The sequence below is a fragment of the Berghia stephanieae genome, chromosome 1 (assembly GCF_034508935.2).
Source record: "Berghia stephanieae isolate SIO BIC M18660-M18661 chromosome 1, UCSD_Bste_1.3, whole genome shotgun sequence".
NCBI classification, from domain to species: Eukaryota; Metazoa; Mollusca; class Gastropoda; order Nudibranchia; family Aeolidiidae; genus Berghia; species Berghia stephanieae.
In genome coordinates this window covers 121,867,676-121,894,990 of record NC_088360.1, presented here as the reverse complement: position 1 = coordinate 121,894,990, position 27,315 = coordinate 121,867,676, and the positions used below count along the sequence as shown (strand labels likewise).

The following is a 27,315-nucleotide window of genomic DNA, read 5'->3' as shown; positions in this document are numbered from 1 at the left end:
TCGTGTTTACTTTAAAAAGGCCAAAAGGCCGAAACGTCGTTTATCTTGTGCTGTTCCCTTATAATATATGAGTCACATTTACTCACTTTATCTTTCTCTCCATCACATTTCGTAACTTTGGAGGAATTTGTGATATTCTGTGCGCACGGGACTTGGAACGGACTACAGTAGTTGTAGAAGTAGTGGTGGTGGTAGTAGTAGTAGTAGTAGTAGTAGTAGTAGTAGTAGTAGTAGTAGTAGTAGTAGTAGTAGTAGTAGTGGTAGTAGTAGTTGTTGTTGTTGTTGTAGCAGCAGCAGTAGCAGTAGCAGCAGCAGCAGTCGTAGTAGTAGTAGTAGTAGTAGTAGTAGTAGTAGTAGTAGTAGTAGTAGTAGTAGTAGTAGTAGTAGTAATAGTAGTCACTGCTTCTGAAGTGGCGACAAACAAAGCCTGGTGTTCTATCCCAGTCGAGAACAGCTCTGACTAGCTCTGTTTTGCATGGTACTGTGTCCTTCACACTTTCATATTTTTAGCGACAAAATGAGCACAAGCAGTGTTATTATAATAGTCTGATGGCACGAGCAACGATCCTTCTATCAATTTTGACACCAGTGTGATACTTCGATGACTGGATATATGTATCGATGTCATCATAAATGTCAGATCGATATAAGATATCGACAATAGAATCAGTAGGCATCTCTGCCATGGAGACATAACAATAGCGTCAGAATCCAAGATGGCAGCCGATAAACAGAAAGGAGAGAAGGATCCAGTCAACTTTGTTCATCAAAATGCCATTCTTTGTGAAACTATAGCTAAAGAAAACAGACATCAGAAGTTATTTAAGGACTATGGAATAAATCCTTTTAAGAAAAGTAAGCTGTTTAGCAATGAAAGGCTGAAAACTAAGTCGAGTAATGTCTACCACGGTGATATAATTGGCTGCGGATATAATTATAAGTTGTCCTCTAAATACTCTATGATGACTGTATGTAATATTGTAAACAGAAATGAACGCACGAGTCTGCGAGTTATTTAAGTACAATTGTAAGGACACATCCAAATTTACAGTTTGATATTAAACTATGTTTTGGGTCATTTTTTTCATTGGCGAATGACTATCAATATATAAAAACAAAAACAAAAACAAAACAAAAAACAAAAACAAAACAAGATTGAACACCTAAGTGAGTAGCGAGTCCTCAGCCTCCTTCCAATCACATCGCTATTTGTTATTCTTCTACCGATTTGTATGTAAGATTGCTTAGCGGTAGCGCGTAATGTAAATTCAATCCTTTGGCCATATTCATATATGTGTCATTTTGTGTTGTAATGATCAACTAACCGTGGCTTGCTGGGTGTGTTGTCTTGCTCTGGGATGGTCCTCTAACTCTAAGTCTAAGATCCTCAGAATCTCCGTTGCTGAATTTTCCGTAACATAACAGGAATTACTTGTTGAGATTTTGATGTGATGGTAGTCTACCATGCAATTGCAAAACATTAAAAAAGTTTTGTTCTCTAAAAAAATATAAAAGTTTCCAAAATAGATGTTTTGATTAATATTCTCACATTTGTTGCTGTTTCAGATCACCCATTAACGGGAAAACCCAATTCTCCGTATGATGCAGATGATGGACAAGAGGATTGTGAGTATTAGTATTTGCATGAAAATTTTAACATTGCAATTGTATGTAAGCTTTACAGTGTTAAAAACTTAGCAACACCCAGGCTGATCCCAAATGCGCTCAACCCGGCTAATTCTGGAATATATTGAGGCCACTGTGAAACAGTAATGTTATGCTGGGGTAGATAAGGGTTAACTACCAATGCAATAAGGCTGTTGAAATGTTTGAAAATAGTTGTAGCACACAATTTATAAAGCATTTCTGTATTCTTGACAATAAAACATGGCATTAAGGAAGTGCAACTGTGGTGATCTGCAACAGCATCTTATACAGTGGAACCTCCCGATTACGACACCTCCGAATAGTGACAACCTCCTGATAACGACATTGACCCCTGGTCCCAATTTTTTTTCTATTTAAGATCAGTAAAAAAAAACCCCTCCAAATAACGACGCACTTTTTGATAAAACTTCCGAAAAACGACATCATTTTGGCGATTTTCAGCAGTTTTCGTAGATATCTGATAATAAAAATACCGAGTATGAGTACTCAAGGTTTTAAAAAACGATTCCTGCTTGAACCAATGAGAACGCAGCTTTTGAAACCAATGAGAACACAGATATTCTTGAGACAAAGACACCAACAACAGAAAATCAAGACGATGATGATCTTGACGGCGATGCTCCACTCCCTGTTGTGACGGCCAGTGAAGCGGTTATGGCGCTAACAACTCTCAGAACTTTTGCCATGCAACATGATAGCGGTGCGCAATTATTTGACATGCTCATCCCAATGGAGGACAAAGTAATTGCTATCATTTCCAGTGCTCAACGTCAAACGGTGATAGAGGATTATTTCAAGCCAAACAAGTCTTGATGTTCATAACAAAATAACAAGGATGATGAACCTTTCTTTTACATTTTTAATGGATAGAGAGAAACAAAAATAAAAGTTAAAAAAAAAACAAACAAAAAAAAAACAAAAAAAAACAAACAAAAAGAAAACAAAAAAATAACCCCAAAAAACCAAACATTTTTAATGCGGCCATGTGTTCTGTTGTATTCAAACAGCTGTTCACATGCCGGTCCCCATCCCGGATAAACTGTAGAGGGAAAATGGTACTGTTGTGGCGTGGTTAATAAAAACTGGTCCCGCGGGCCTTACCACACCCACTTTGTCCGCCATCTTTGAAACCTCTAAATAACGACACCTCCGGATAACGACATAAAAACTCGGTCCCGTGGCATATCGTTATCGGGAGGTTCCACTGTACCACCAGACTGTAAGTAATAATGATAAGGAAAAAAAAAAGAAAAACAAACCCCAAAACCCAAACAAACAATAAAAGAAAAACATGTCAGAAGACTCAAGTTGTACAACGACAGCACGTTTAATTGGACTTAAGATAAACAATAAGAAGACTCAAGTCATGAGATTCAAAACGTCAAAGATCCAGTGCTCATAGATGGAAATCCTCTGGAAGATCTTCAAGAATTCACTTACTTGGCAACAGACTGACAACAGATGGTGACTGCAGCAAAGAGATCGAAACCAGAATAAGTAAGACAAACCAGGCATTTGCTTCCCTTAAACAAATTCGTAGAGCAACGAGATTGTATTCCAGCACAAAAATAAAAAAATGGTTAGGGTACGTTTGTTGCAGACCTGACAAAACACTGACAAGGAAGGCTTTGCGATGGACATATTACAAAGGAAAGAGGAAGAGAGGCCGCCCCAAGGAGAGGGGCCTAAAGCAGAGAGGTCTGTCCCTCAAGGTGTCCCCAAGAATAGCAACGGACAGGACCAGGTGGAGATCCCTTGCATTGCCTCAAGTGCCAGCAGGCCTGTAGAGGATTGAGTGAGTGATGGGTTTGAACCACAAAATAAAAAAAAAAAGCAGCAACTGCCCATGAATGCTGATGTTAATGCAGCTGTTCTGAGGTAGTTCAAGCAGAGTCGAGCCATCAACACCTTGACGTCGTTGCCTATCATTATAGACGAGGTGAAGATAATAATAGACTCGCTATGAACGATGGGTTTTCAAGCAAGCAATGTCTGTCACAACTTTTTCAAGAAGCGGTATGACACTGTTTTCAAGGCTGACACGGCCACTGTAGATCGAAAACGACAGGCATAGTCAAGTACTCTACCCCCCCCCCCCCCCCCCCCCTCCTCCCCTGGCTCGCTATTATGGTTGCTCCACTATAAAGACATTTTCCCCCGTGGTCCAATGTCACATGTGTGCTAGTACCAAAACTAGAGGAGCCTAAATGAGCCAGTTAATGGAGATAAAGATAAAGTGAGTAAATGTGACCCATGTATAAAGTATCAAAATGCCTGCAGAAATTTCTGACCACTCAAAAAAGCCTGCATACCAGTCACAATTTACAGACGCCAATGTAAAATTGTGCTCACATGAATTTCAGACACAGTTCGGAAGAATTCAATAGAGAAAATCTTATCTATTTAGATTTAGAGTTGTAAGATAGGTAAACACAATGTCCAATACCACCCAAATCTCCGAAACCTCTAATGGCGCTGTGGTTGTAGTTGTTGTAGTAGTGGTGTTGGTATGGATGGCGATGTGATGGTTGTTGTAGCAGTGGTGGAGGAATGGTGATGTGGTTGTTGCACTAATGATGGTAAGGATAGCGAAGTGGTGGTTGTTGTAGTAATGGTGATGTGATGCTGGTTGTAGTAATGGTGGTATGGATTGTGATGTGGAGGTTGTCGTAGTAGTAGTGATAGTGATGATGATGTGGTGGTGGCGGTTGTGGCTGCAGGGATAGTGATGATATGGTGGTGGTGATGATTCTGATTGTAGTAGTAGCAGTAGTCGTAGTAGTAGTAATGATGTTGATGTGGTGATAGTGGTTTAGTATTCATGGTAGTGATGATTATGTGATGTTGGCAGTGGTTCTAGTAGTAGTGGTTATGATAATGATGTGGTGGCAGTAGTTGTAGTAGTGATGATGGTGTGGTGGTTGTAGTAGTAGTTGTGGTGATAATGAGGTGGTGGTGGTAGGCAGTAATTATGATGTGGTGACAGTGGTTGAAGTAGTAGTAATGAAAGTGACGATATTGTGGTAGTGGTTATTGTAGTGGTGGTGACGATGATATCATGTGGGTGTTGTTGTAGTGGTGGTGATTATAATGGGTGTGTGTTGGTTGTTTTTGTATTGGTAGTGATGATGTGGTTGTTGCGGTTGTAGTTGTAGTAATATTGGTAGTGATGATGATGTGATGGTGGTGTTTGTAGTAGTGGGAGTGATGAAGATGTGGTGACGGGAATTGTAGTTGTGGTAGTGATGTTGATGTGTGGGTGGTGGTTGTAGTAAAAGTGTTAGTGAAGTTTATGTGATGGTGGTAGTTCTAATAGTATTGGTCGTGATGATGACGATGGGGTGACGGTGGTTGTAGTTGTAGTTGTAGTTGTTGTGTGTGGGATAAAACTGATATGTGGCGGTTGTATTTCTATTGTGCTATTTATCTATTTCTGCCCAGCCCATTTCTTAACGGTGATCAAAAGAGCACGCCAAGAACCTGTGAAGAAATATGTAACTCCTCAAACAGAAGCTATGGAGTATGGCTGGATAAGTCGACCTTTGGTAAAAAAAAAAATTACTTTTCCCCCCTTGTTGTTGTAAAAAAAGTATTATATGAATAACAAGTCGTCATTTATATCTAACATTTTTCAAAGGATTAAAAAATTACAAGTATTACCAGTACCTTGATTAATTAATTCAAATTTTATTTACAAGGTAGGTTTCAAAAGTTTCCTACATACTAGATCACATAATTAAATTTGGACCATTTTACCTTTATTATTATATTGGGCAGTCAAAGTTCTGAAGTATAATATTATTACCTTTAGGAGAATAAAATAAACGCTTTTTGAAGTGCACAAAGATAAACAAGAAGAGACACAAAATATTCAAACTATGAGATCATGGGTAAAAGAGATTCAACAGATTATGATGTGTTTGTTACTTGAGAGATGGCTTCTATTTTAGTTTTACTGAAAACGTCTTGCAATTTGATTAATATGTGTGGGAAATTTCAAGCTTGTATGTCAATATATCTTTGTATATAGAGTAGGGGAAAAAAACTTTTTAAATAGATGCAGGTTTAGTTTTTAAATTTTAAAATGTTATTTTACTACGTAGATGATTCAGATTCTCAATCATGATACTATCTGATATATTCTCCTTCCTTCCCCCCTTTTCTCTAGATTGAACAAGACGTGACTGACAAACGATTGAGCTTCCATCGTTCTCATTCAAATATAACTAAGTACATGGATGCTGCTTGGAGGATAAAGGAGCAACAAGAAAATTTGAACTAATTTTAAAATGATTATTATGAATAAAGAAACGTGTTCCAATAAATTTTAGCTAACGTAAAAACGATTTTTTTTCTGTTTTGGATTAATGTACACAACAATGAGGGAAGCCATCATATTTAAGGTAGACGTGACTATTCACTGGTTTTGTTTTAATACTCACTTAATCAATTATAATTCGTGAAGATGATCCTGATAATAATAATATATAAACATTATGCATACCACATAAAAATATGAAATTCATAATATTAAATATATTTCTAAACATCGGTGCAACAAAATTAAACTATGGAAGAAAAGCAATGAAACAAGTTATTTAATTTTACTGATGAATTGTGATCTGACAAAAGCTTAGCCTAGGCTCATCAATCAATCAAAAGTAATGGTGCATAAATGATAAATGATAAATTAATTTGCTTCATCTTCAGGTGAAAGTTTTCTTTAGGGTCTGTCAAGGCATGACCTTCATTTTTTTTTTTTCAAGCTTTCTGTTATTTCTTTTCATTCACCTACATCTAAAATATCATCTCATGTTTTATCACTTGCCGCTAATTGCATGTTTGATTTTATATACTGTACCATATCTCATAATTTATCTTGTGGTTCATTTGACTGCAATCAATATTTTTTCACTACTAACTTCATCTAGCAATATCAATCAATAAGCACAAATAAAATGAATTCAATGGAATTCACATAATGTCAGCACCTCTTGTTGGCCCTAAATGTTCTGTTCCATATCTAAGTGCATTCCATCGATAAAGGATAAAGTCAACCAATAGTCCTGGTCAGGTGGTGTTGGCCTTATCAGGATTCCACTGTAGTCCATCCGATCCATAATCTTAAAGTCCATAACAAAAGGAAGCCTTGGCCTGCATCCTCTATGAGATAGTGTTATATTGGCATTGGTATATAAATGTTCAAAGTATGGTCAAATGACCATTAAAACTCAATGCATGTTTTTCAGATAATACACAGATAGCCCTTTAAATTTGAATCACTTAAAGCAAGTGTATCAAATCATTTTGACAACTTAGTACCAGTGCCATGTATCAGAGTCTTTTTTTTTCCAAGTCCTGCAAAATTGATTTCCAGTTACCATTACAAATTACAGAGATATGCACTTATTCCCAATCTGTTTTGGATTATCGTATTGTATGGTGACAAAATGTTATTTTTAATGGTAGCTTATATCACATGTCCCAAATAATCACAAAAATATGTGCTTCAGAATAAATGAAGGTGAAATTTATAAGTATGCTCCCAGTGTGTTTTTACTTTGAAATACTCTACACCTATCGTTTTAAAAATAAACAGGAGCCCCACAGCACAATTGCATGATTGACTTGTCAACTAATGAGAGACAAAATTCGGCAAAACATTTGGACAAATCTTGGAATTTAAATGAAGATGTGATGATGATGATGATGCTTTTGTTGTTTTAAAAAAAAGTATTTTACATGCTTGCGACATAATGTCATATCAGCACCCAAGAAAAAGTAAGACAAAGGAGAATTGACTCAAATAGGGAACAGATGTTGATTCCAAGAGCAAGGTACTTAATTTGAGATCACCTTAAAGTCTCACCCAGACACCAGCACACGATCCCACTAAGAGGAATACATTCAAATGTTTACAACGTATGATCAAAACAAGAAATATATCTATAGATGATTCACTTCCCAAAGCTAACACAATACATTTGATTGTTTCCCTCTTAGCCTAGGTCTCCAGTAAGGGCCAGGACAAAACCAAGTAATCCAAGACAAAGACAAAAAGAAACTCAAAAAACATTAGAGAGATAGAAGACGCAGCAGGCGACCTGCCACCACCTGGAGATCAATAGACTCCACCCAGTTCCTGATAAGAGTTGGCACATTTGTGTTAGCTCACCGAAGCACGATTGGGAGTTCACAAACCTGGTTGATCATTTGTTGGATCATAATTTCTCTAACTGAAATAACTCCTGGGTACTGAGATTACTAGATAAAAAAAAATATTTTAAAATCTTGTCAATTTCATGCTACAGGAAATTGATGGAATGACTGCTACTGCTATAAAGGATTATGGATTTAAAAAAAAAAATATTTCCCAAGATATGCTTTCATATTTAATTCTAAAAGTTTTTACTATTTAATTATTAGAATTGTAACCAAAATGTCTATCGTTTCATAAAAACGTTGTCATTAAGATTAAGAGCTATGACTATAAGGGTTTATCCTGGTTGCTATGGACACTAGCTATTGTTGTTATCCTTTGGATAGTACTTTCCACTTGACGTAAAAGACCCATCTGCCCAATCATTGCTCTGGTCCGCTACCCAACCCCTTTCAAGTGGAAAGACTGCAACCGTGATCGACACAGGTCTCTTAGTGTTACTCACATTCTCTTACCATACTCAGGTGTAAAATGAGTACCTGGCTGTTAACTATGTTGCCTCTGCCGGAAAATCTTGTAATATCGCTTACTAACAGGCATCATGTCTTATTCAAGATGTGATGCTGTTGGTCACAGACCCTATGTAAAGCGCCTTGACCATGTTTAGAGGAAATTGCACTTTAAAAAAAAAAAAGTTCAAGTAAGTGTTAGAATGTGTCCTCTTTAAAACATTCCCATAATGATGTTTGCAACACGGATATTTTCACAATTACTTTCAGTGTCTGGCCCACGGAAGTCACTGAGGTGAGAGAATTAATTTGGGTGTCCGAATTGACACACCCCACCCAAATTTGTAAGGAAAGCAATAAATCAAGTTTGAGTAAATTTTGAAATCATTCCAATTAACCCACATGTGATAGGACGACAAAATGGAGATAAATCTGACACTGACATATCATACGATTTAACTTCAACTGTAGTTAACAAACATTGCATCTATTTTGGCAGGAATCCTATACCAGAGTCTAAGTTAGAGGCCCAAAACTTGACACATGAATATTGTAGTGTATTGTAGATTGCTAATGATAATTTGTTAAGTAGAAAACGTCAACAATAGTCAGCCATTTTGGAATCGAAGTGATTCTTTTTATTCTTGAAATAACGTAATCGAATACTGCTATTTGGGTACTCAGGTATCCCACAATCTCCCCCTTAAAAAAAATTAGATGATTAAAAAAAAAATGAGCTATTATACTTTCGCTCGTTTTGGTTTACATAATGGTTCATTCATTCTTACATTTGTTTTATACAGCTTAAATGATTAATTAAGAGTTAATGAGAAAGAAAAAAAAAGAAAAATTATCTCATATATCAATGATGAGTAAGAAAAAGTGTTTCTTCTGTGTAGAACTAAACTAGTTGAAGTGGTCAACAGTTCATAATGATAAAAGAAAACACAGTAATGGACTCTAATAGTCTTAACTAGTGTCAACTTCATGCGGCTGTGTAGATGCAAAGTGTTTTTGTGTTTGTGGTCGTAACGTCACGAATATTTCTTCCAATATTATAGTCAAGCTTAAGGCTTATAAATGGCCATGCCTACAGTGTGAATTTGTTAGGTTTTCTCACGTTGCGACCACTTCTCGTAGTGTAAGGTGCACTTGTAGTGTTGTGATTGTTTTGAGATTGCGTTCTCTGTGACATGTTGTCAGAGAGAGTTAGAGAATTTGGGAATTCTCTATGTGGTGAGGCGGGACCTCGACCTGTGACCGCGTAGAATTTGGATCTCGGTCATTCGCTGGGGTTGTTTGAACCATGGTTGGTATCTCTGTCGTTCTGAAGTTTGGGACGATGTCCAATAGTGGTGCTGGTGCTGGTTTGCTTGTGATTGCAGGGGTGTTTGTGTGAACAATTTGGTCGGAGTGTCGTCTCCATATGGCTCCGGGAGCTGTTTTGACTTCAAAGGTGCGTGTTCCCGTTTGGGCATGTATTACGCCGTGTTGCCATCGTTGGTGTCCGCGGTAGTCTCGGACCAGGACGTTGTCTCCGTTGTCGAAGTTCCTGGTGTTGGCAGAAGAGTGAGTACGAAGCTGACGGTCTTGACATGAAGATACTCTTGTATGAATGCTTGGTCGAATGATGTCTAGGTGAGTTCGCAGATGTCTGCCAAACATAAGTGATGCTGGGCTCTCGTTTGTTGTGGTGTGCGGTGCATTCCTATAAGCAAACAGGAATCTTGCCAGTTTTGTATGGATGGTACCCTTCTCATCTTTTGAAGCTTTCATTGCTTGTTTGAAAGTTTGGACCATTCGCTCAGCCAGCCCGTTGGTTGCTGGGTGGTAGGGTGTGCTAAGGGTGTGCTTGATTCCATTGACCTTTGTGAAGGATTTGAATTCATGGGATGTGAACTGCACACCGTTGTCAGATACGAGCTGTTCAGGTAAACCAAATCTTGCAAAAAGATTGCTCAATATATTGATTGTTGAAATGGATGTGGCATTGGATGTCGGTATTATTTCGGCCCATTTGGAATGGGCGTCGACGACCACTAGAAACATTAATCCCATGAATGGTCCCGCGAAGTCTATTTGAATTCTTTGCCATGGCTTGTCAGGCCAGTGCCATGGGTGAAGAGGAGCTTTCGGTGGATCAGGTTGAACTGAAGCACAACCAGGGCACCCTTTTGTAGTTGCCTCGATTTGTTTGTCAATAGCAGGCCACCAGAAGTATCCCCTAGCCAAGTTTTTCATTTTGACTATACCAATGTGTCCTTCATGAAGAACACTTAAGATTTTTGCATGCAGTTTTTGTGGAGGGATGAGTCTGTATCCCCAAAAGAGACAGTTTTGTTGCACTGACAGTTCGTTTTGTTTGTTGAAGTAAGGTTTCAGTTCTTCGTTGACTGTGTTTGGCCATCTGTCAGTTTGGACGTAATGTATGACTTGTGACAGTGTTTTGTCGTGGCGTGATTCTTTGGCAACGATTGCTGCGTTGACTGGTAAGGACTCTATTACTTCTGTATAGAATAGTTCATCTGCTGAATCGGCCTCTTGACTTGAGTTTGTGGTGGGTAAAGGCAATCGTGAAAATCCGTCTGCATTAGCGTTTGACTTGGAGTTCCTGTATTCGATTGAGTAGTCGAAGGCTGAAAGGAAAATTGCATATCTCTGTTGTCTGGCTGCAGACATTGCAGGGACTGGTTTTGTGGGCGAGAAGATGTATTTGAGTGGCTGATGGTCAGTGATTAGTGTAAAGTGCCTGCCACATACATAATTGAAGAACTTTTTAACACCCCATGTGATAGCTAGGGTTTCTCTGTCTAGTTGGGAGTAATTCTGTTCTGCCTTATTGAGGGTTCTTGAGGCGTATGCAATAGGTCTTTCGTCGCCTTCTGGTGTGATGTGCGAGAGAACGCAGCCGATGCCGTATGGTGAAGCGTCACAGGCGAGTCGCAATGGTCGATCGGGGTCGTAGCGCATGAGGACTTTGTCCGAAGCGATCATTGTTTTTATTTGAATGAAAGCGTGATCAGCTTCAGTTGACCATTCAAATTTTGTGTTATCCTGTAGAAGATTGTACAGTGGCTTCGCAATTTGAGCTACATTTTCCAGCCACTTGTGGTAATAATTTACAAGCCCGAGGAATGATCTGAGTTGTGTTTTGTTTGTTGGCTGTGGTGCGTCGATGATGGCCTTGACCTTGTTTTCGGTTTTGTGCAAGCCATTTTTGGTTATTTTGACACCGCAAAAGATAACTTCGTCTTGGAAGAATTGGCATTTTTCAAGATTGACCTTCAGTCCATACTCTTGAAGTCTAGCTAGGACTAGTAGCAGATTTTGCCAGTGTTCATCGTTTGTTTTCCCTGTGACTATCATGTCATCTTGGTTGCATTGAACTCCGGGTGTTCCCTGGAGGATTGTGTCTATTGTCTTTTGCCAAATTGCTGGTGACGAAGAAATACCAAACGCTAAACGGTTGAAGGAATACAGTCCTTTTGACGTGTTGATTGTTGTTACTTTTTGTGACGCACTGTCTAAAGGGAGCTGAAGGTATGCTTGTCTCAGATCAATTTTAGAGAATGTTTGACCTTGTTCCAAAGTAGCTAACATGTCTTCCATTTTTGGCATTGTGTATTGCTCTGTGTTAAGTGCTGGGTTGACTGTTACCTTGAAGTCACCACATATTCTCACTGTTCCATTGCTTTTCAATACGGGTACGATGGGTGTGGCCCAATCCGAGGTTGCAATTTTTGTGATTATCCCTTGTTCTTCTAAGTTGTCTAGTTCTTTCTCAACTTTTTGTTTTAAGGCGTACGGCACTGGTCTGGCTTTGTGGAATTTGGGAACGGCTCCCTCTTTTAGATGAAGTGTTGCCTCTATTCCTTTTATTTTTCCAATTCCATCTGAAAATATATCTTGAAACTGAGCTTTCAATTTTTCTGTATTGAATCTATCTTTAGGTGTCGTCATCTGATGTATGCTCTGCCAGTTCAGTTTTATAGCGGCCAACCAGTTTCTTCCCAAAATAGGATTGCTGCCTTTGTCAAGTATAAGGAGTGGAAGTATTTTCTTCTGATTGTTGAGTTCTACATGAACTGAAATTTTTCCCAGTGGAATAATGGTTTCACCTGTGTATGTTTTCAGACGAACAGCTGTCTTTTCCAAATTTGGGAAGGTTTTGAATGTTTTTGTGAAGTCCCTCTTCGTCATCACTGAAACAGCAGATCCTGTGTCAACTTCCATTTTTGTAGGAATATTATTGATTTGCAAGTCTACCTTTATTTTTGGTGTGTTTCCTTCCATGTGAAACATTTCCAGTGTAAAATTATCTTCGGAAACATTGTCTTCATCTAGCTCGTGAACTTGTCGGGATTGTGAGGTTCTGTCTCCTCCTCTCCTCTGTTGTTGGCTGCCCTTCCTGGCCTGACACACTCTCTGAATGTGTCCTTGTTTGTTGCATGACTTACACACTGCATCACGGAGGTAGCAGTCGGCTCTCCTGTGGTTATTTTTCCCACATGATTGGCATGGTGGATATGTTTGTGAGTTATGTCTTCTGTTAGTAGGTAAAGGCTGATTTGTTTTTATAATGTTGAGATCAGCTGTTGATTTGCCGGATGTTGTTGTGTGGATTTCCGCTGCATCTCGCTGGGCAGTTTCCATTGCAAGTGCCAAAGCTGTTGCAGATTCTAAAGTGAGATTTGGCTCTTGCAAGAGACTCTTTTGTATGGTTTCATCGCGTATTCCGCAAACAAATCTGTCACGCAGAGACATTTTTAAATTGTCTCCGAATTTGCAGTGTTCAGCCAACCGTTTTATGGATGCTAAAAAATCCGGAAGCGATTCGTCCATCGCTTGACTGCGTTTATGAAACTTGAATCTTTCAACTATCTCAAGTGGAGGGGGGCAGTAATGGTTGGACAGCAGTTTGCAAAGTTCTTCATAACTTTTACTAAAGGGAAGGTCGGGTGACGTCAAACATCGTAGTGTGTTGTACGTTTTAGCCCCGATGGATGATAGCAGAGTTGCTGTTTGTTTCTGTTCGGCAATGTCGTTTGCAACAAAAAACGCATCCAGTCTTTCTTTATAGTTTGTGAAGGACTCTAGTCCTTCGTTGAAGGTGTCGGGTCTTGGCATGTTGGTATGTACACGTACAAGACTGGAGAATGCAAGCTCAATAGTTGGTAGTAGTCTGTCAATAGACTATAGTTTTATGGCTTGGTAGAATGAAAATACATGTAAACGTTATTGCACTTATCTGGGTTCTAGATGCTCGTCGCCATTTGTAGTGTATTGTAGATTGCTAATGATAATTTGTTAAGTAGAAAACGTCAACAATAGTCAGCCATTTTGGAATCGAAGTGATTCTTTTTATTCTTGAAATAACGTAATCGAATACTGCTATTTGGGTACTCAGGTATCCCACAAATATCCTCTTTGTTTAAATTTTACTTGGACCCTCATGAGCAATGATCATCTAAAATTTTCCAAAGTTTAAAAAAATGACTCAAAAATTGAGATCCTCTGATTAGCCTGCAAAACGAAAGAAAGAAAAAGGAAGACCAGGGATATTTACAACTTTGTTTATTTTAAACCCCAAAATGTTTCTTATTCTATCTCTTCTTGTTTTTAAGCACTTTCCTCTTGCTCTTTCCAGGTCTCTTTGCTTTGGTATTCTGAAATGGAAACAAATAATAGACACATGTATGCTTAAGATGAAGTGCAATATACATATAGACCAACGCTTTTGCAAAGAAAATAAAAACTCAACAAAACATGGTAAAAAAAAACTTCATAGAAACATATTTTTCATTATTGTGGGCATATTATAACCATTTACGAGCAAGGAATAATTTTACTCAAAATAATTATCTTACTCATTTCACTAAGAGAACTGAATAACAATTGTCAATTGGAATGGAAGCTTAAATTTGGTAACAAAGACAAATAATGTGGATATTTTAGCTTTCCCTTTGTCAACAAAACATGATGAATGAAACGCTAAATACAAATGAGAGACGGGCAGCAACATTTGTACTACGAAAACTGCAACGTTACTAAGGCTTCAAATTAAGTAGCACAAGAATAACAGTTGCCTTGGTAAAGACAGTTAATTCTGAAGTTCTAAATATGTAAAGAGATAGGACAAATACTGATTTAAGGATTGACGCTCAGGGCTGTAGTTTCATTGTCAAGAACATGAGTGGATTCTTTAAATAGAATTTATGATGGAATATGATTAATTGAAGTGTACAATATACTGTTCAAGTAGACAAATTTTATTTTGCCAGTTCCCTTTCTTTTTGAGAAGTACTGAGTTCAGAGAACAGCTAAGCTACAGAAAGAAAGAAGAAAAAAAAAGAACAAAACTGAGTATAAGATCATGGCCGTGGCCAAATTTGGGTAAAAATAAAAAGTTTGAAATTAATGAAACCTGCAAGAAATCCAAAATACATTTTCCTGTTGCAATTAAAGGTGTGACTGAAAGTGAAATGTGCTCGCGCACATGAGAGAGAGAGAGAGAGAGAGAGAGAGAGAGAGAGAGTAGAAAGATGAGGAATGTCTGTATGATGTATTTCGTCTTTGCATATTTTATTGTCATCAAGCAATGTTATAGCAAATGCAACTGAATGACAAATTGCCATATTTATGGACAATAAAGAGCTATAGTTATTGAATAAAGTAATAGATATTCACCTTTTTACCACGTCCTCTAGCATAAACCTTGTCAGGATTGAAGCTACTGATATCTGCAGCACTTTCTGCAGTATTGTACTTGGATCGTTTCTTTTGACCACCAAACCCATACTTCTTATTCTTGTATTCCCTTCTTTTGTTTGGTCTGTGAAAAAAGGAAAAAAAATATATCTATGAACTCATGATGTGGCTGAATGATTCAGAAAACCTTAGAATTAGAATAATATTACGACTGTTTTCAATTCCTGTTTGTCATTTATCACCAGGCTATGTCTAAAATAGCAAATAAGGAACATAAAAGATGCAACTAAAAATTATGTGAACTGAACTGATATGGTGAGAAAATCCCGCATATTAAGAAACAAGAATAAGCAAATAAATAGATAAATAAAATTTAAAAAAAAAACGATAAACTTACTGCATGTTCTTGCTATTTTTTGTATCCCTCTCAATAGATTCATCAAACATGTCAATCTTGTTGACTTGACCTAAAATGCAAATTGAAAAAATGGTAATAAAATCATGTAAAATCAATCTTGTATTAAAATAGGCTTAATACAGTAAGTAAAACTTTGCTATACTGTTCCCCTGCTTCTGGCTTCAGGTAAACACCCTCAGGACGCCTTGACTAATTCAAAAGATTTCAAAGTGTTCACAATTTCCAAATATAAATATTTAGGCACTATCATTATCCATGACATATGAGACATAGAGGATAAACAAAGAATAGCAATAGCAAAAAATGTGTTTCATAAAATGCTTCCAGTTATGTTAAACAACAACCTAAAGTTAAAGACCAGAATCAAAGTAGTGGAAACATTTGTTAACTTTCCCTTTATACAATTGTGAAATGTGGATGCTTGACAAAGAATGTACGTGGATGTATTGACGAATGGAGTGGCTATCATGGACAAACAGGTTTATGAACGAGGAAGTGAGATGTATGGAGGATAGATGGTATAGAAAAGTTGGTGACATCTGGGATGATCGAGGGAAAGAGAGCTAAAGGAAGACAGCGGATAACACATTTAAATAACCTAAGAATGGCCAAAAGTGACTTTTAAAACAACGCAGACTTCATGCACACCACAGAGGATCGTGATACGCGGAGACAGCTGACTGGCATCATACTCAAAGAGTACCAGCCACGATGGATGATGATGATGTGAAATTAAACTGAATAAACATCAAAAAAGAAAATGTTCTGAAGACACTTTAAAGAGGGGAGTGACACTCAAGGGTCATTTTTTTTATTTGATGAAATATCCTGAACTTCCATGCACAGTCATAATGTACCTGTTTGGGAAGGATGATTGCATATAATTTTCTTCGAAAAAAGTTACCTGTTGCTATGGAAACGACGCCATATTGGAAAATAAACAACAAGTCTTAAAAAGTCAAAGGCTTTTTTGTTTATCAACCGATTGTCATAATATTTTGGTCACAGGCAGAAAAAAGGAAAATAAAGAGGCTCTAGAAGCCTGATTTTTAATTTTTTAATTAGAAACTTTAAATATTAAGTTCAAAGTTATTACTCGATTATTCCCCTTGAAAAAAGTTACATAATTTCAAATTACTCCTAAATTTTTTTTTTTCAAAAATCCGGCTCCTAGAGGACCTGCGTAATTGTATGACACTCCTTTGTAGAAAGTTTGAAGAAGATTGGTTGAAAACTGAGGGAGTGACGAAAATTGCAGTTTTGAGAAAAACGCATTTAAAAGTCAAAGTAAACGAGTTTAGGGAAAAACTCTCCTCTCGCTCTCTGATTGGATTGTGACCAAATGACATAATTAAGAACAAAATGATTGGTTGTTGAAGATAGAGGAGAGTTTTTACTTTTCATTGATATGTTTTTACCTTTACTTAGTTATAAAGACTATTTGATATTCTTTCATGAAATCAGTCGACTGAAACTAAAAATGGGCAGGATTTTACATTCTATGGGTCACAAAATACATTATTTTGAGTCGAAAAAAAAAATTAAGATGAAGTTCTCATGCAATTTTTTATGCAGACAAATGGTCACATGACAACATCCCACCAAAATATAATTTTAGCAAACTGGGTCAAAATTCATCATTTTTGTCGCTCCCCCCCTTAAATGTGAAAATTTTCTGATCAAGTCAGCCATGGAAAGAAATTAAAGCAGAAGTGCTGCACGATGTGGTGATTAACAACTAACAAACCAAACTTATTTCAAGAAAGCTTTGATATGTGTCTGTCTATAAATTATAAATATTTCACTTCAAACTATTCAAAAGAAAAATTTAAAAACAAAACAAAACCACACACACACCCATAACAATTATTAGTGGATCGACATTTCAGACAAAAATAGTTTAATAACTTTATTTCCATCTTAAATAAATAAGTAAATCTTGAACAAGTAAGAATTGTGTCTTTCTTTCATGGGAAGCTGAAAATTAAACACACATGAAAAAAAATCTTCCGAGTAATAAAAACAAAACAAGTCAAAGCAAACAGGCAAACAAACTACACATTTTATAAAATGGAAAAATCAACAGAAGACTTCATTGGGCAAACATTAGATTTAACAAAAGTCTCACCTTTTCTGAATTTTTTAACAGAGTCAAGCATTTCTCTTTTCTCCTTTTGTCTCTTTTGCATCACTTCCATTTGAACCTTGAACAAAAGACAAGCAAACAAAAAAACAAAAAAACAACATATAATGTCATTATTGCAATATAAATTACTTTATGATACACATGCAGGTCAACAACTGCTCACCTACCATTTCATTACCGAACATTTGACAACGTACTTAAGTTCTACCTTTGAAAGAAACCAAACTGCTAAAAAAAAAATACGTTAGGGATTAGAAGTAGAAGTGGGGTTGTTTTTTTTCTTCAGAATTTCATTCTAACAATTTAAAATATTTGTCTATAAGAAAAAAGACAAATATGGTAGGAATTGTGTGAATAACACATTATCTGACAAATTTTATCATTTATAGAAATTGTCACTTTAAAATGCTTTATAGGGGATATTTACTACAACAATCTAGTTATACATTATTTTCATTAACTTTCCTCGAAAGTTAAAAAAATCAAGAGTCAAAGTTGAAGGGAAAAATCTGTATAAAAAGTCGGGTCTGCAAATGTATGTTATCCACTCTTACCTTTTTACCATATTTGCGGGTCTCTCTTAACTTCTTAACCTTCTCAGATCTCTCCATGGCCATCTTTTTTTCTAATAATCTTGTACGTATCTGTTTGGATATAAATTGTAAGGTGGATAATGAAGGGACAAATACATGCTCTTGACAAACACATAATCATTGGTGAATTTTAAAAAAAAACAAGAAAAGGAAAAAGCAAATAAAAATAAAAAAATAAATAAAATAAAATCAATAAAAAAATTAAAACATTACAACAAATAAACCCCGCCCAACCAGTGATCCCTCGAAAACCAAAAACGAGGCAATCTAGATCAATCATTCTAATCTTCTGGTAAAATGACAAAGTGGGCAAATCCCCATGCAAATTGAATACTTCAATTAGAAAGAGTTGTGAGAATAGTATATTGAGAAATCAGTGGAGTTTTAAATGGGAAATTGTGAAAACTGTTTTCAAACTGAATATATGTAATAATATTTGACAGAGAATTTGAGTCCAAACCATTAGATCTAAAGTCAACATGTCTCCTAAAAATTTAAAAAAAAAAAAAAAAAAAAAAAACCAGAACAAGCAACTCTATTGCATTTACATATCAATCATTCCTAGACATTGTAGATCACCTAGATAAAGAAACAGTTGGACAATTCACGATTTGCAAACCACTGCGAAGTCCTTTTAATAAAAAGTTTATTTTCCAGTAGACATCCTGGACTTTTCATTGAAATATCTAATCAGCCCAATGTAGGATGTAGTGAAGCAAAATCTGGTACCTATCACTAACTGTATAATTTGGATGTAAATATATGCTGGCCACACCTTAGCATGAAAACACAAACCATTCTATACTTTACCTTTTTCATGTGATCATCCGATTTAGCCATTTCTGCAAAGTAATCTTCAGGTCTTTTGGTTGGGACATTCAAGGCTGCTAATTTAGATAAACCCTCCAAAACCGATGCTTGAGCCTGGCGGTGACTGGTATTAATGTAAAAATAAATTAATAACTAAACAAAGATAAAATAAATCCAGTTACTATATTTGCAAGGGTTTCATAATAGACTAGATAATAAAATGAAAATTTCCCTGATTTAATAGGTGTTAGCCTTGAGTTATATGTTTTGAAGAAATCAAAATAAAGATTATTTCTAAATTTTAACCACCGCTCACATTCCCACCTTCTTAAAACGCAGACATCACAGCTGCCAGTGGGAAATTTCAAAAAAGGAGAAAAACTCAAAAATCAAGGAAAAGAAGAAAATTTATAGAGTATTAAAAGATATGACATATCTGCCTCTTTCTAAAATGGACATTTTTTAAATAGAAAGTTCTATTGTTTAGTAGACCATTGAAAGCCAGTTAAAATATCAGAAAACAGTTTTTCAGCTATGCCATAGGAGCAAACATGTTTTAAAAAAAAAGAGGCATTATGTGCAAGATGGCGAATGACCAAACAATATCTAAAAGATGAGAATGTCTGAAATCTGCTTATTAGCGGACATCTGGCAGCCATGATACATAAATGTATTTGCATACACACTTACACAGGTTATAGGAAAACAAACAAAAAAATAAAAAAAGGAGAGAAAGAGAGAGGGAGAGAGAGAGAGAGAGAGAGAGAGAGAGAGAGAAAGAGATATTGATATTTAAAAATTGAGTTGAATGTGAATGTGGTCCTATAATGTAAAGATGAACTGATTTATGACCTGGTAATGTCAAACTAAACAGTACGATAATCAATGAAAATGACATTTCAATAAAAACTCAGCACTCCTTACAATCTCATCTCTCTTTTGAAGTCATCATTTGGAACTGAGTCTTCAATCATTGTAGCATCTGTAGGTGGTAAAGGATCGTTTGTCAAATCAAGTCGTTGAATCCATTCCTGTTTGCTGAGAGAGAATTCCTGACACTTTTTTATAAGTCCATCCTGTAAAAAAAAAAAAGGATTAGACAACAGTCAGACACAAATCCAATATTTATTTTGATATATTCCCTATTATTACAAAGTAGCCAATTGGCTCAGATGAAAATAGTGAAATCTATCGCTGGCCACTCATTCAAGAATGACCACCTTTGTGAACACGACAGGATTGGGAAACGAAAAAAATAATTCATGAAGACTGTGTGAAAATAACTACATGGGGATGTGTTCAGACAATTAATGAAAATCTAAAAGAGCATCGCTTAGTAATAGTCACTATAAGTTATCCATCAAAACATAAGTGACATAACTGTTATGTGTAGCCCTGTGGAACATTGTCAATTACTGTTTTAAAAGACTTGTAATGTATCCATCCATCTGACTATGCCCTTGAGTTGTTATTATTATCTCTTTTTAATTCGACAAATTGGCTGATTTCAGTCAATTGACTGATGATTTACAGGACTAAAATATGAATATGATATTTGATAGATATCATTGGAAGGTGAGTGATCTTGTAAAATGTGTCATCAAACATTTTCTCTATCATTCCATCAACTGCCAACAATTTTAAATTGTTATCCATATTATCATTACTAACATCAAAGATGGTTTCTGATGCAGAAAAATAAAATTTTGACACAATTACAAATAAAATCAGATTATGACTTTTTGAAATAAGTAATTGTCACACAAGGCATATTAGACAAAATAATGTAGCAATGACTATGAACATTTTTTCCCCATTTTTGTGCGAAATACTACTCTTAAATCAAAGCTCCATCTCCACTGAGTAAACATCTTTTTGAATTTTGAAAATTCCTTCATAAATTTTTTAAAAAAGTAATGCAAATTCCCGGAAAATAGATCGTCATCAATTTGATGTGAACAAAGAAAAACAAAAGGACCACAGCTTTGTAAATATTTTTTCCTTACCTTGTTATTGATAAATGTTTTCTTTTGTTCTTCAACAACAAGCCCAGGCTGTATTATGCCAGATGCAAGTGCTTCTGCAAGCTGTAAATAATAATAATAGAAACAAATTTATTCTGTGAGGTATCAATTTAGATACTTAAGTCAAACCAAAAATTCAGACACACAATGATCACATATGCACCTCCCATTAGAAATATAACGCTGCAACTTTTATACGTATTATCTAGGCCACAACACTGATTATCGGACCAACCAAGACAATCCTCGCATCTACGAGGATGAGTCAAAAAGCAATGGGACAAATGTCCTACTGAGTTCATTTCTTTTTCATGCGACGTCATATTTGGCTCAATTGAACTTAAACATGTACTCTGTAAACCATGAATGTCCGTCAACAATAGGAAGCTGTCACTGAATTTCTTGTTTTCGAAGAAACTTTGAGTAACATCTTTAAACGCCTTGGGAAAGTTTATAAAAGTAAAGACATTTTGTAGAGGCAGTGTTTTGAGGCGGGCTGTACGTGTATCTCGTCATTTAGAAGAAAATGAGATGCAATCCAATACCTAATCTGAAAGCCCCATCAACCATGTATTTATCTGACAAATCTTGTGATGGTCGCCGTCCAAGCAGTGCCAACTCAGTGAATCAAATAAAGACAGAAGTAATAATCAGTTAATCAGATCTGATAGAAGAACTTCTCTTGATGAGATAGCAGGTACAAATAGACATTGAAGCGACTGCCAGTACTTATTTGTGTCCCAAATAAGTCAATATCAAGATAAAAGTATATAGTGCTCAAATGCCGAATCCAGCTAATGGATCAATGAAATGTAAGTTTTTGTCAATTTGAAGTGAAAATGTCAAACTGGCAATTCGCCTTTTTTTTTCAACCAGTAAGAAACCTGTAATCATCAAATCTGTTCATAGTCCACCAACCATTAACATTTTCACTACCTATCTACCTGTTAACTTTATTGATCTTCTTTTGTTCATTTTGACCACAAGTTTGGGGATACTGATGATGGCCAAGAATTTTTTTATTTCGCGGACGCATCCCCAGGCCTATGTGTTATTTGCCCCAAAACTGACCACACTGTCCGCAGCCTTTCATGTCTTCCTCATAAAAAAACAATACAATTTATTATCACATTTTCACAAAAGTAGATTCAACAACATATTATCCGAAACTGAGATGAAAATAACTATCAAAACAAGGAAGCAAAGATGGTGGAAAATTATCTAGCTCATATATGAATTTTAAGATACACCGATATCGGCGTGGATAGACAGCTCAGTGGGTTAGACTACAGTTCATTTTCTTCCTTTTTAGCTGCACTGGTTCGAATCCACTCGCACCCTCTTTTTTTCTTTTTGCTTCCCAAATGATGGTCATAGTTTTCCCGTTTGTTCCGAGCAGAAGTTTTTTAATTAATTGAATATTTTATTCCTTCCTCTTCTTCTTGTGGAAAATCCAATATTGTCGAGGATCACTCCACAGTTTGTAGGGTATTACATTTTAAACTTGTTAAAACATTGCACATGCTACTAATATAAAAAATACATCGATTAAAAAGTCACGATGTGAGCTCTAGCAACCAAGTGAAGGCAAGTTGCCAATCGTTTTCATTTTCAGCCACTTCAGCTGGGAGGCTATTCCACAGTCGGACAGTGGGAAGGGAAAAATGAATACAGATGGGCATCCGTTTTTGATGTTGGAAAAGTTACTCTTGCTGCGATAATTGTTCAATTATAATTCATTATATATTTAGCTCAAATTAATTGCTCTGTTCTGTTTGTTTTTTTCTCAAATATTTATTACAACTATATAATTATTATTTTTTTATTATTTATTTAAATTGCCATTGCCTCTAATTTATAAATGCAATCGGCGACTACTATGATTTTCTGTTTTTTTAAATGTTGGTTTTGTTTTTTATTTGAGCAAATCTATTCTTTACTCCCTGTTCCGTTTCTGAGCATGAACTTCTTAAAATTGTTTTTAGTTAATTATTTTTCTTTTCTATATGTCCTTTTGATTGCCCTCTGAATTTTTTTGTTTCTTTGTTCTTTACTTATTTATTCTTTTAGTATATACTTTTTCAGATCCGAGTAGGGATGAATATTGAATATTAATTACAATTTGCAATATTCTATAGAAAGGAACCAAAATACTGAGAGAAAAAGATTTATAAGAAATCAACGCTCTGAGGAAGAAGACAAAAAAGAAAAATAAATTTTTTTTAAAAATGGCGGAATCAGGATTCGAACCCACAGCGTAGATTCTGACAAGGTAGTGTCTACGTACACGGTTACTGGACACCTAGCCTCAGGATCTACGTACACGGTAACACCGGTAACTGGTTTGCCACTACAATACAAGCAATGGATGGACCTCGCTCTGTATGTGTGTGTGTTATTTTAAAAAATCAAACGATACAATATAATCCATTAAAGGCGAGATTCAAGGTTACCATGTATGTTACTGTTACCGTGTACGTAGATCCTGAAGCTCTGTGCCCGGTTGGTAACGAAAATAATGATACCAAGATATCTGCGATATTCCTCTTTCTTTATAAAGAAGTTATGCATCTTTAATTGAACCCCCCTAAAACTTAGTAAAAGCGATAGTAAAAGCGAACTGCAATTTACAGTCATAACTTTCTTATGGGCGAGTTGGGCCACAATTTGGCTCCCACTGCTGCTGCTCACTAAACTGCCTAAAGTTACCGTGTACGTAGACACTCCGTTCTGACAATGACAAGCCTTCTAAAGCAGACGAACCATTCGGCTGGCCATAACTATAACATCCACATGAATGTCGACGCATAGTTAGCTACTATCCATTGACTGATTTATTGTTGGTTAATTTAATGCTTTTATTGATAATTTAATAGCTTTACTTATTAACATGTGCATTAAGTTTCATTAAGAAACGTTCCATTTTCTGGGATGTGGATAAATAAATGAGCGGAGTTTCGAAAAGTGTCTGACAACCATTCATCGTTATTGGCAGACATTGTCTGCTTCACACAACCAAACATATCTGGCCAATCCCCAATGTAAACATAAAAAAGATGGCCGCCTCTCGTTAGGGACACCAACCCCCGAAGAGTGCCTTTTTTGTGGTGACAGTGACAGTGGTGACCCGGTGGTAGGTACTTTGGTAAACGTCCATTTGCTCCAGCAGGGAGCCGATGAATGGGCTAGTGGCTGTGACCCGATAATTTGGACTTTTGAGAGATGGGTCTCAGAAAAAGTTCCATAATTTTTTTGTTTATGGATGGATTTAAATGATTTATGTCTTATTTTCTTCAAGAGAAATTAATCTATCGTTTGGTGTAGTTTATTTTAAAATCAATGACAGTTTAGTATAACTTTTGATTATGGATAAAATAGGGTATAATTTAGCTTTGGATAATTAAAAGATTAGAACTTAGTAAATCAAAATTTCATGATGGCACTTTTATTTAACATCTTAACTTTTATTATATAAAATTAAATTCAGGGCAAAGTTGTATACCGCATCATTGAAATTCGTTCCAGCAAAATCCTTACTCAAATCTTAGCGGCCATTTTAGACCAGTTTTGAAATCCAAATGGTGGTTACTACCGGAAATGCAACAATTTTCAGGTCACAAAGTCCGTCAATAAATAACAAAGGCAATAGAAGACCAATTTTCAGCCTTTAAACAAACATAACTTTTCTTCTGCTTATCTGATTTTCACAATTTTGGTATCATTAGAATCGTGTTGAAAAGCACTTTAAAATGATATAGGTTTCATTGAGCTCAATCCAATTTGAATTTTTTACCAAAGCACCTACCGGTGGTTGGAGTTGGAGATGATTGAGATTGAAATGATGAAAATGTTTTTTTATTGTTTTGTTTTGGAATAATAAAAAAAATAATCAAAAATCGTAAAAATAACTGGTAATTAATTACGAAATCAGGAATAAAAACAATTGAAAGGAATTCCCAGATAAATTCAGGAGAGTGGGGTTTGAGATTGATAATTTGTGAATCGAAGCACAGCGGCGAGGAGTCATCTGCAGAGTGCTGTCCTTGCTTACCTCATCATCTGAATCCGCCTCACTATCAGCGTCTAAAATTGGATTTGGTTCATAAAGTTCTGCATGATCTTGCGATAATAACACTTTATCAGATACACCCATTCTGATCAACAAACATGAACTTTGTAATCTTTAAACTGTACTGCCTTTTCTTCACATGTGTTGATGTTGATGTTTTCGGTGGTTCTTTACTTTTACCTCCCTTCATGAATAAAAGAGTTCTCTTTCATGATTTTCTTATCTTCTCGCGTTCAAAAAGAGAGTTTCACTAAGACGAGGTTGTTCATGCGACGGGAAACGGACATCCTTTTGACAGACTGCTGTTCCATCTGGCCCGCTTTTAGCGAGATCGTCAAACAGAAGGTCCTTTAGGATTGGGCCATCCTATTATTATTATTATTATTATTATTATTATTATTATTATTATTATTATTATCATTATTATTATTCAGATTCTTTTCTTGTTGTTGTTGTTGTTGTTGTGTTTATTATTATTATTATTATTATTATTATTATTATTATTATTATATATTATTATTATTATATTATTATTATTATTATTATATTATTATTATTATTATTATTATTATTATTATTATTATTATTATATTATTAATTATTATTATTATTATTATTATTACTATCATTATTACTATTATCATCACATCATTATCATCATCATCTTCATCATCATCATAATCATCATTACTATTATTATTATTATTATTATTATTATTTATTATTATTATTATTATTATTATTATTATTATTATTATTATTATTATATCTATATTATTATTATTATTATTATTATTATTATTATTATTATTATTATTATTATTATTATGATTATGATGATGTATGATTATTATTATTATTATTATATTATTATTATTATTATTATTATTATTATTATTATTATTATTATTATTATTATTATTCTCTGTTGATATTTAAGTCGTGGTGTATAATATTTTAGTCAGCATAGTGTCGCAAAGATTGGAGGTCAGAAAGACTACCTATTGAATTGGTAAACTTGTCATCCACTACTTACTGTGCAACACTGTTTTGCCCATAATAAATGGTATCAATCTCCCCCTACCGAGATAATGACCGATATATTGGTCTGGTTTTCATCATGTTCCAAGGGAATGCAGGAATATAGGCCATTCTGCAAAAAGAAGAAGAGCTTTCTGGAGATAAAAAATGCATTTTTGTATATTTTAGTCAAAATATTCTTTTTTCTTTATATTACTTCGACTTGTCAAAAATCCTGAAAACTGAGCAAGTCTCGGGTTTAAACATTTCGACAAATTGATGGATGAATAGTAGATTCAAAGTTTTTTGGAAAAAAATATTCGATAAAAAAAGGCGTATTGTTAGTGTACGACTGTGTTGTGTTGTTGTATGTTTGTTTGGAGGGGGAACTTGAATTAATTAATCAACCAACTTCAAAACCTTATGAATGCAGCAAAACGTGGCCACGATATGTTCTTGCTGTCTCCTCCTCATGCCCACCACTTACACTACCACCACAACATACTCCTCCTCCTCCTTGTTGTTGTTGTTGTTGTTGTTGTTGTTGTTGTTGTTCTTCTTCTTCTTCTTCTTCTTCTTCTTCTTCTTCTTCTTCTTCCTCCTCCTCCTCCTCCTCCTCCTCCTCCTCCTCCTCATTCTCCACCACAACCGCCTCTTCATCCTTCTCATACTCCTCCGCCCCTTCTTCTTCTTCTTCTTCTTCTTCTTCTTCTTCTTCTTCTTCTTCTTCTTCTTCTTCTTCTTCTTGACATAAACCGATTGACTCAAACCTGAGTGTCGATGTGCATATCAATAAAAAAGGGGAAAAAAAATATGCCTATTCCCTTACAGTGCGTGGTGCATCTTTAACGGTCTCATTATTGTACTCAAAAGCTTTTTACCTGCTGGTATGCCGATTCATGACAATATTATTATGCTGTTGGGGGCGGGGGGGGGGGGGGGGCGTGGTGGAGAGAGAGAGAGAGAGAGAGAGAGAGAGAGACAGAGAGAGAGAGAGAGAGAGAGAGAGAGAGAGAGAGAGGATAAAGATCAACATTCATTATGGAGAAACATGAAATATATTTTAAACCCTGGCTGTCTAGTTTGTATTTTACTTGACTTAATGGAAAGCAAGAAGTCATGACGTCACATCTTTCTCTCTCCCGGTTCCAAACCCACTAGTGTGTAACTAGTCCTCAGGAGAAGTAACA

General features: G+C 35.7%; 2 protein-coding genes across 2 annotated transcripts; one reads left to right on the top strand and one right to left on the bottom strand.

The window, feature by feature from the left end:
* The first annotated feature begins 686 nt into the window (after positions 1 to 686).
* LOC144962941 (cilia- and flagella-associated protein 144-like) lies at positions 687 to 7,202 on the top strand. The gene is made up of 4 exons (XM_078896368.1): positions 687 to 855; positions 1,567 to 1,626; positions 5,110 to 5,213; positions 5,837 to 7,202. Exons 1-4 carry the CDS (start codon positions 717 to 719, stop codon positions 5,948 to 5,950), a joined length of 417 nt encoding a protein of 138 aa, XP_078752494.1. The 5' UTR covers positions 687 to 716; the 3' UTR covers positions 5,951 to 7,202.
* Positions 7,203 to 13,896: 6,694 nt separating this feature from the next.
* On the bottom strand, positions 13,897 to 25,346 carry LOC144962940 (putative rRNA-processing protein EBP2). The gene is made up of 9 exons (XM_078896367.1): positions 25,088 to 25,346; positions 21,019 to 21,099; positions 19,937 to 20,088; positions 19,013 to 19,136; positions 18,164 to 18,253; positions 17,592 to 17,667; positions 15,443 to 15,512; positions 15,025 to 15,169; positions 13,897 to 14,003 (listed from the first exon to the last, which is right to left on the bottom strand). The coding sequence occupies exons 1-9, from the start codon at positions 25,187 to 25,189 to the stop codon at positions 13,941 to 13,943; spliced, it is 903 nt and encodes a 300-aa protein (XP_078752493.1). The 5' UTR covers positions 25,190 to 25,346; the 3' UTR covers positions 13,897 to 13,940.
* Positions 25,347 to 27,315: the final 1,969 nt, after the last annotated feature.

Coding starts and splice junctions, on each gene's coding strand:
- LOC144962940 (XM_078896367.1), bottom strand. CDS start 25,189: ATGGGTGTATCTGATAAAGTGTTATTATCGCAAGATCATGCAGAACTT. Junction 19,137..19,936: donor TTCAAAAGAGAGATGAGATT/GTAAGGAGTGCT, acceptor CATTAATACCAG/TCACCGCCAGGCTCAAGCAT. Junction 18,254..19,012: donor CGGATGATCACATGAAAAAG/GTAAAGTATAGA, acceptor ATATCCAAACAG/ATACGTACAAGATTATTAGA.
- LOC144962941 (XM_078896368.1), top strand. CDS start 717: ATGGCAGCCGATAAACAGAAAGGAGAGAAGGATCCAGTCAACTTTGTT. Junction 856..1,566: donor AATAAATCCTTTTAAGAAAA/GTAAGCTGTTTA, acceptor TTGCTGTTTCAG/ATCACCCATTAACGGGAAAA. Junction 1,627..5,109: donor AGATGATGGACAAGAGGATT/GTGAGTATTAGT, acceptor ATTTCTGCCCAG/CCCATTTCTTAACGGTGATC.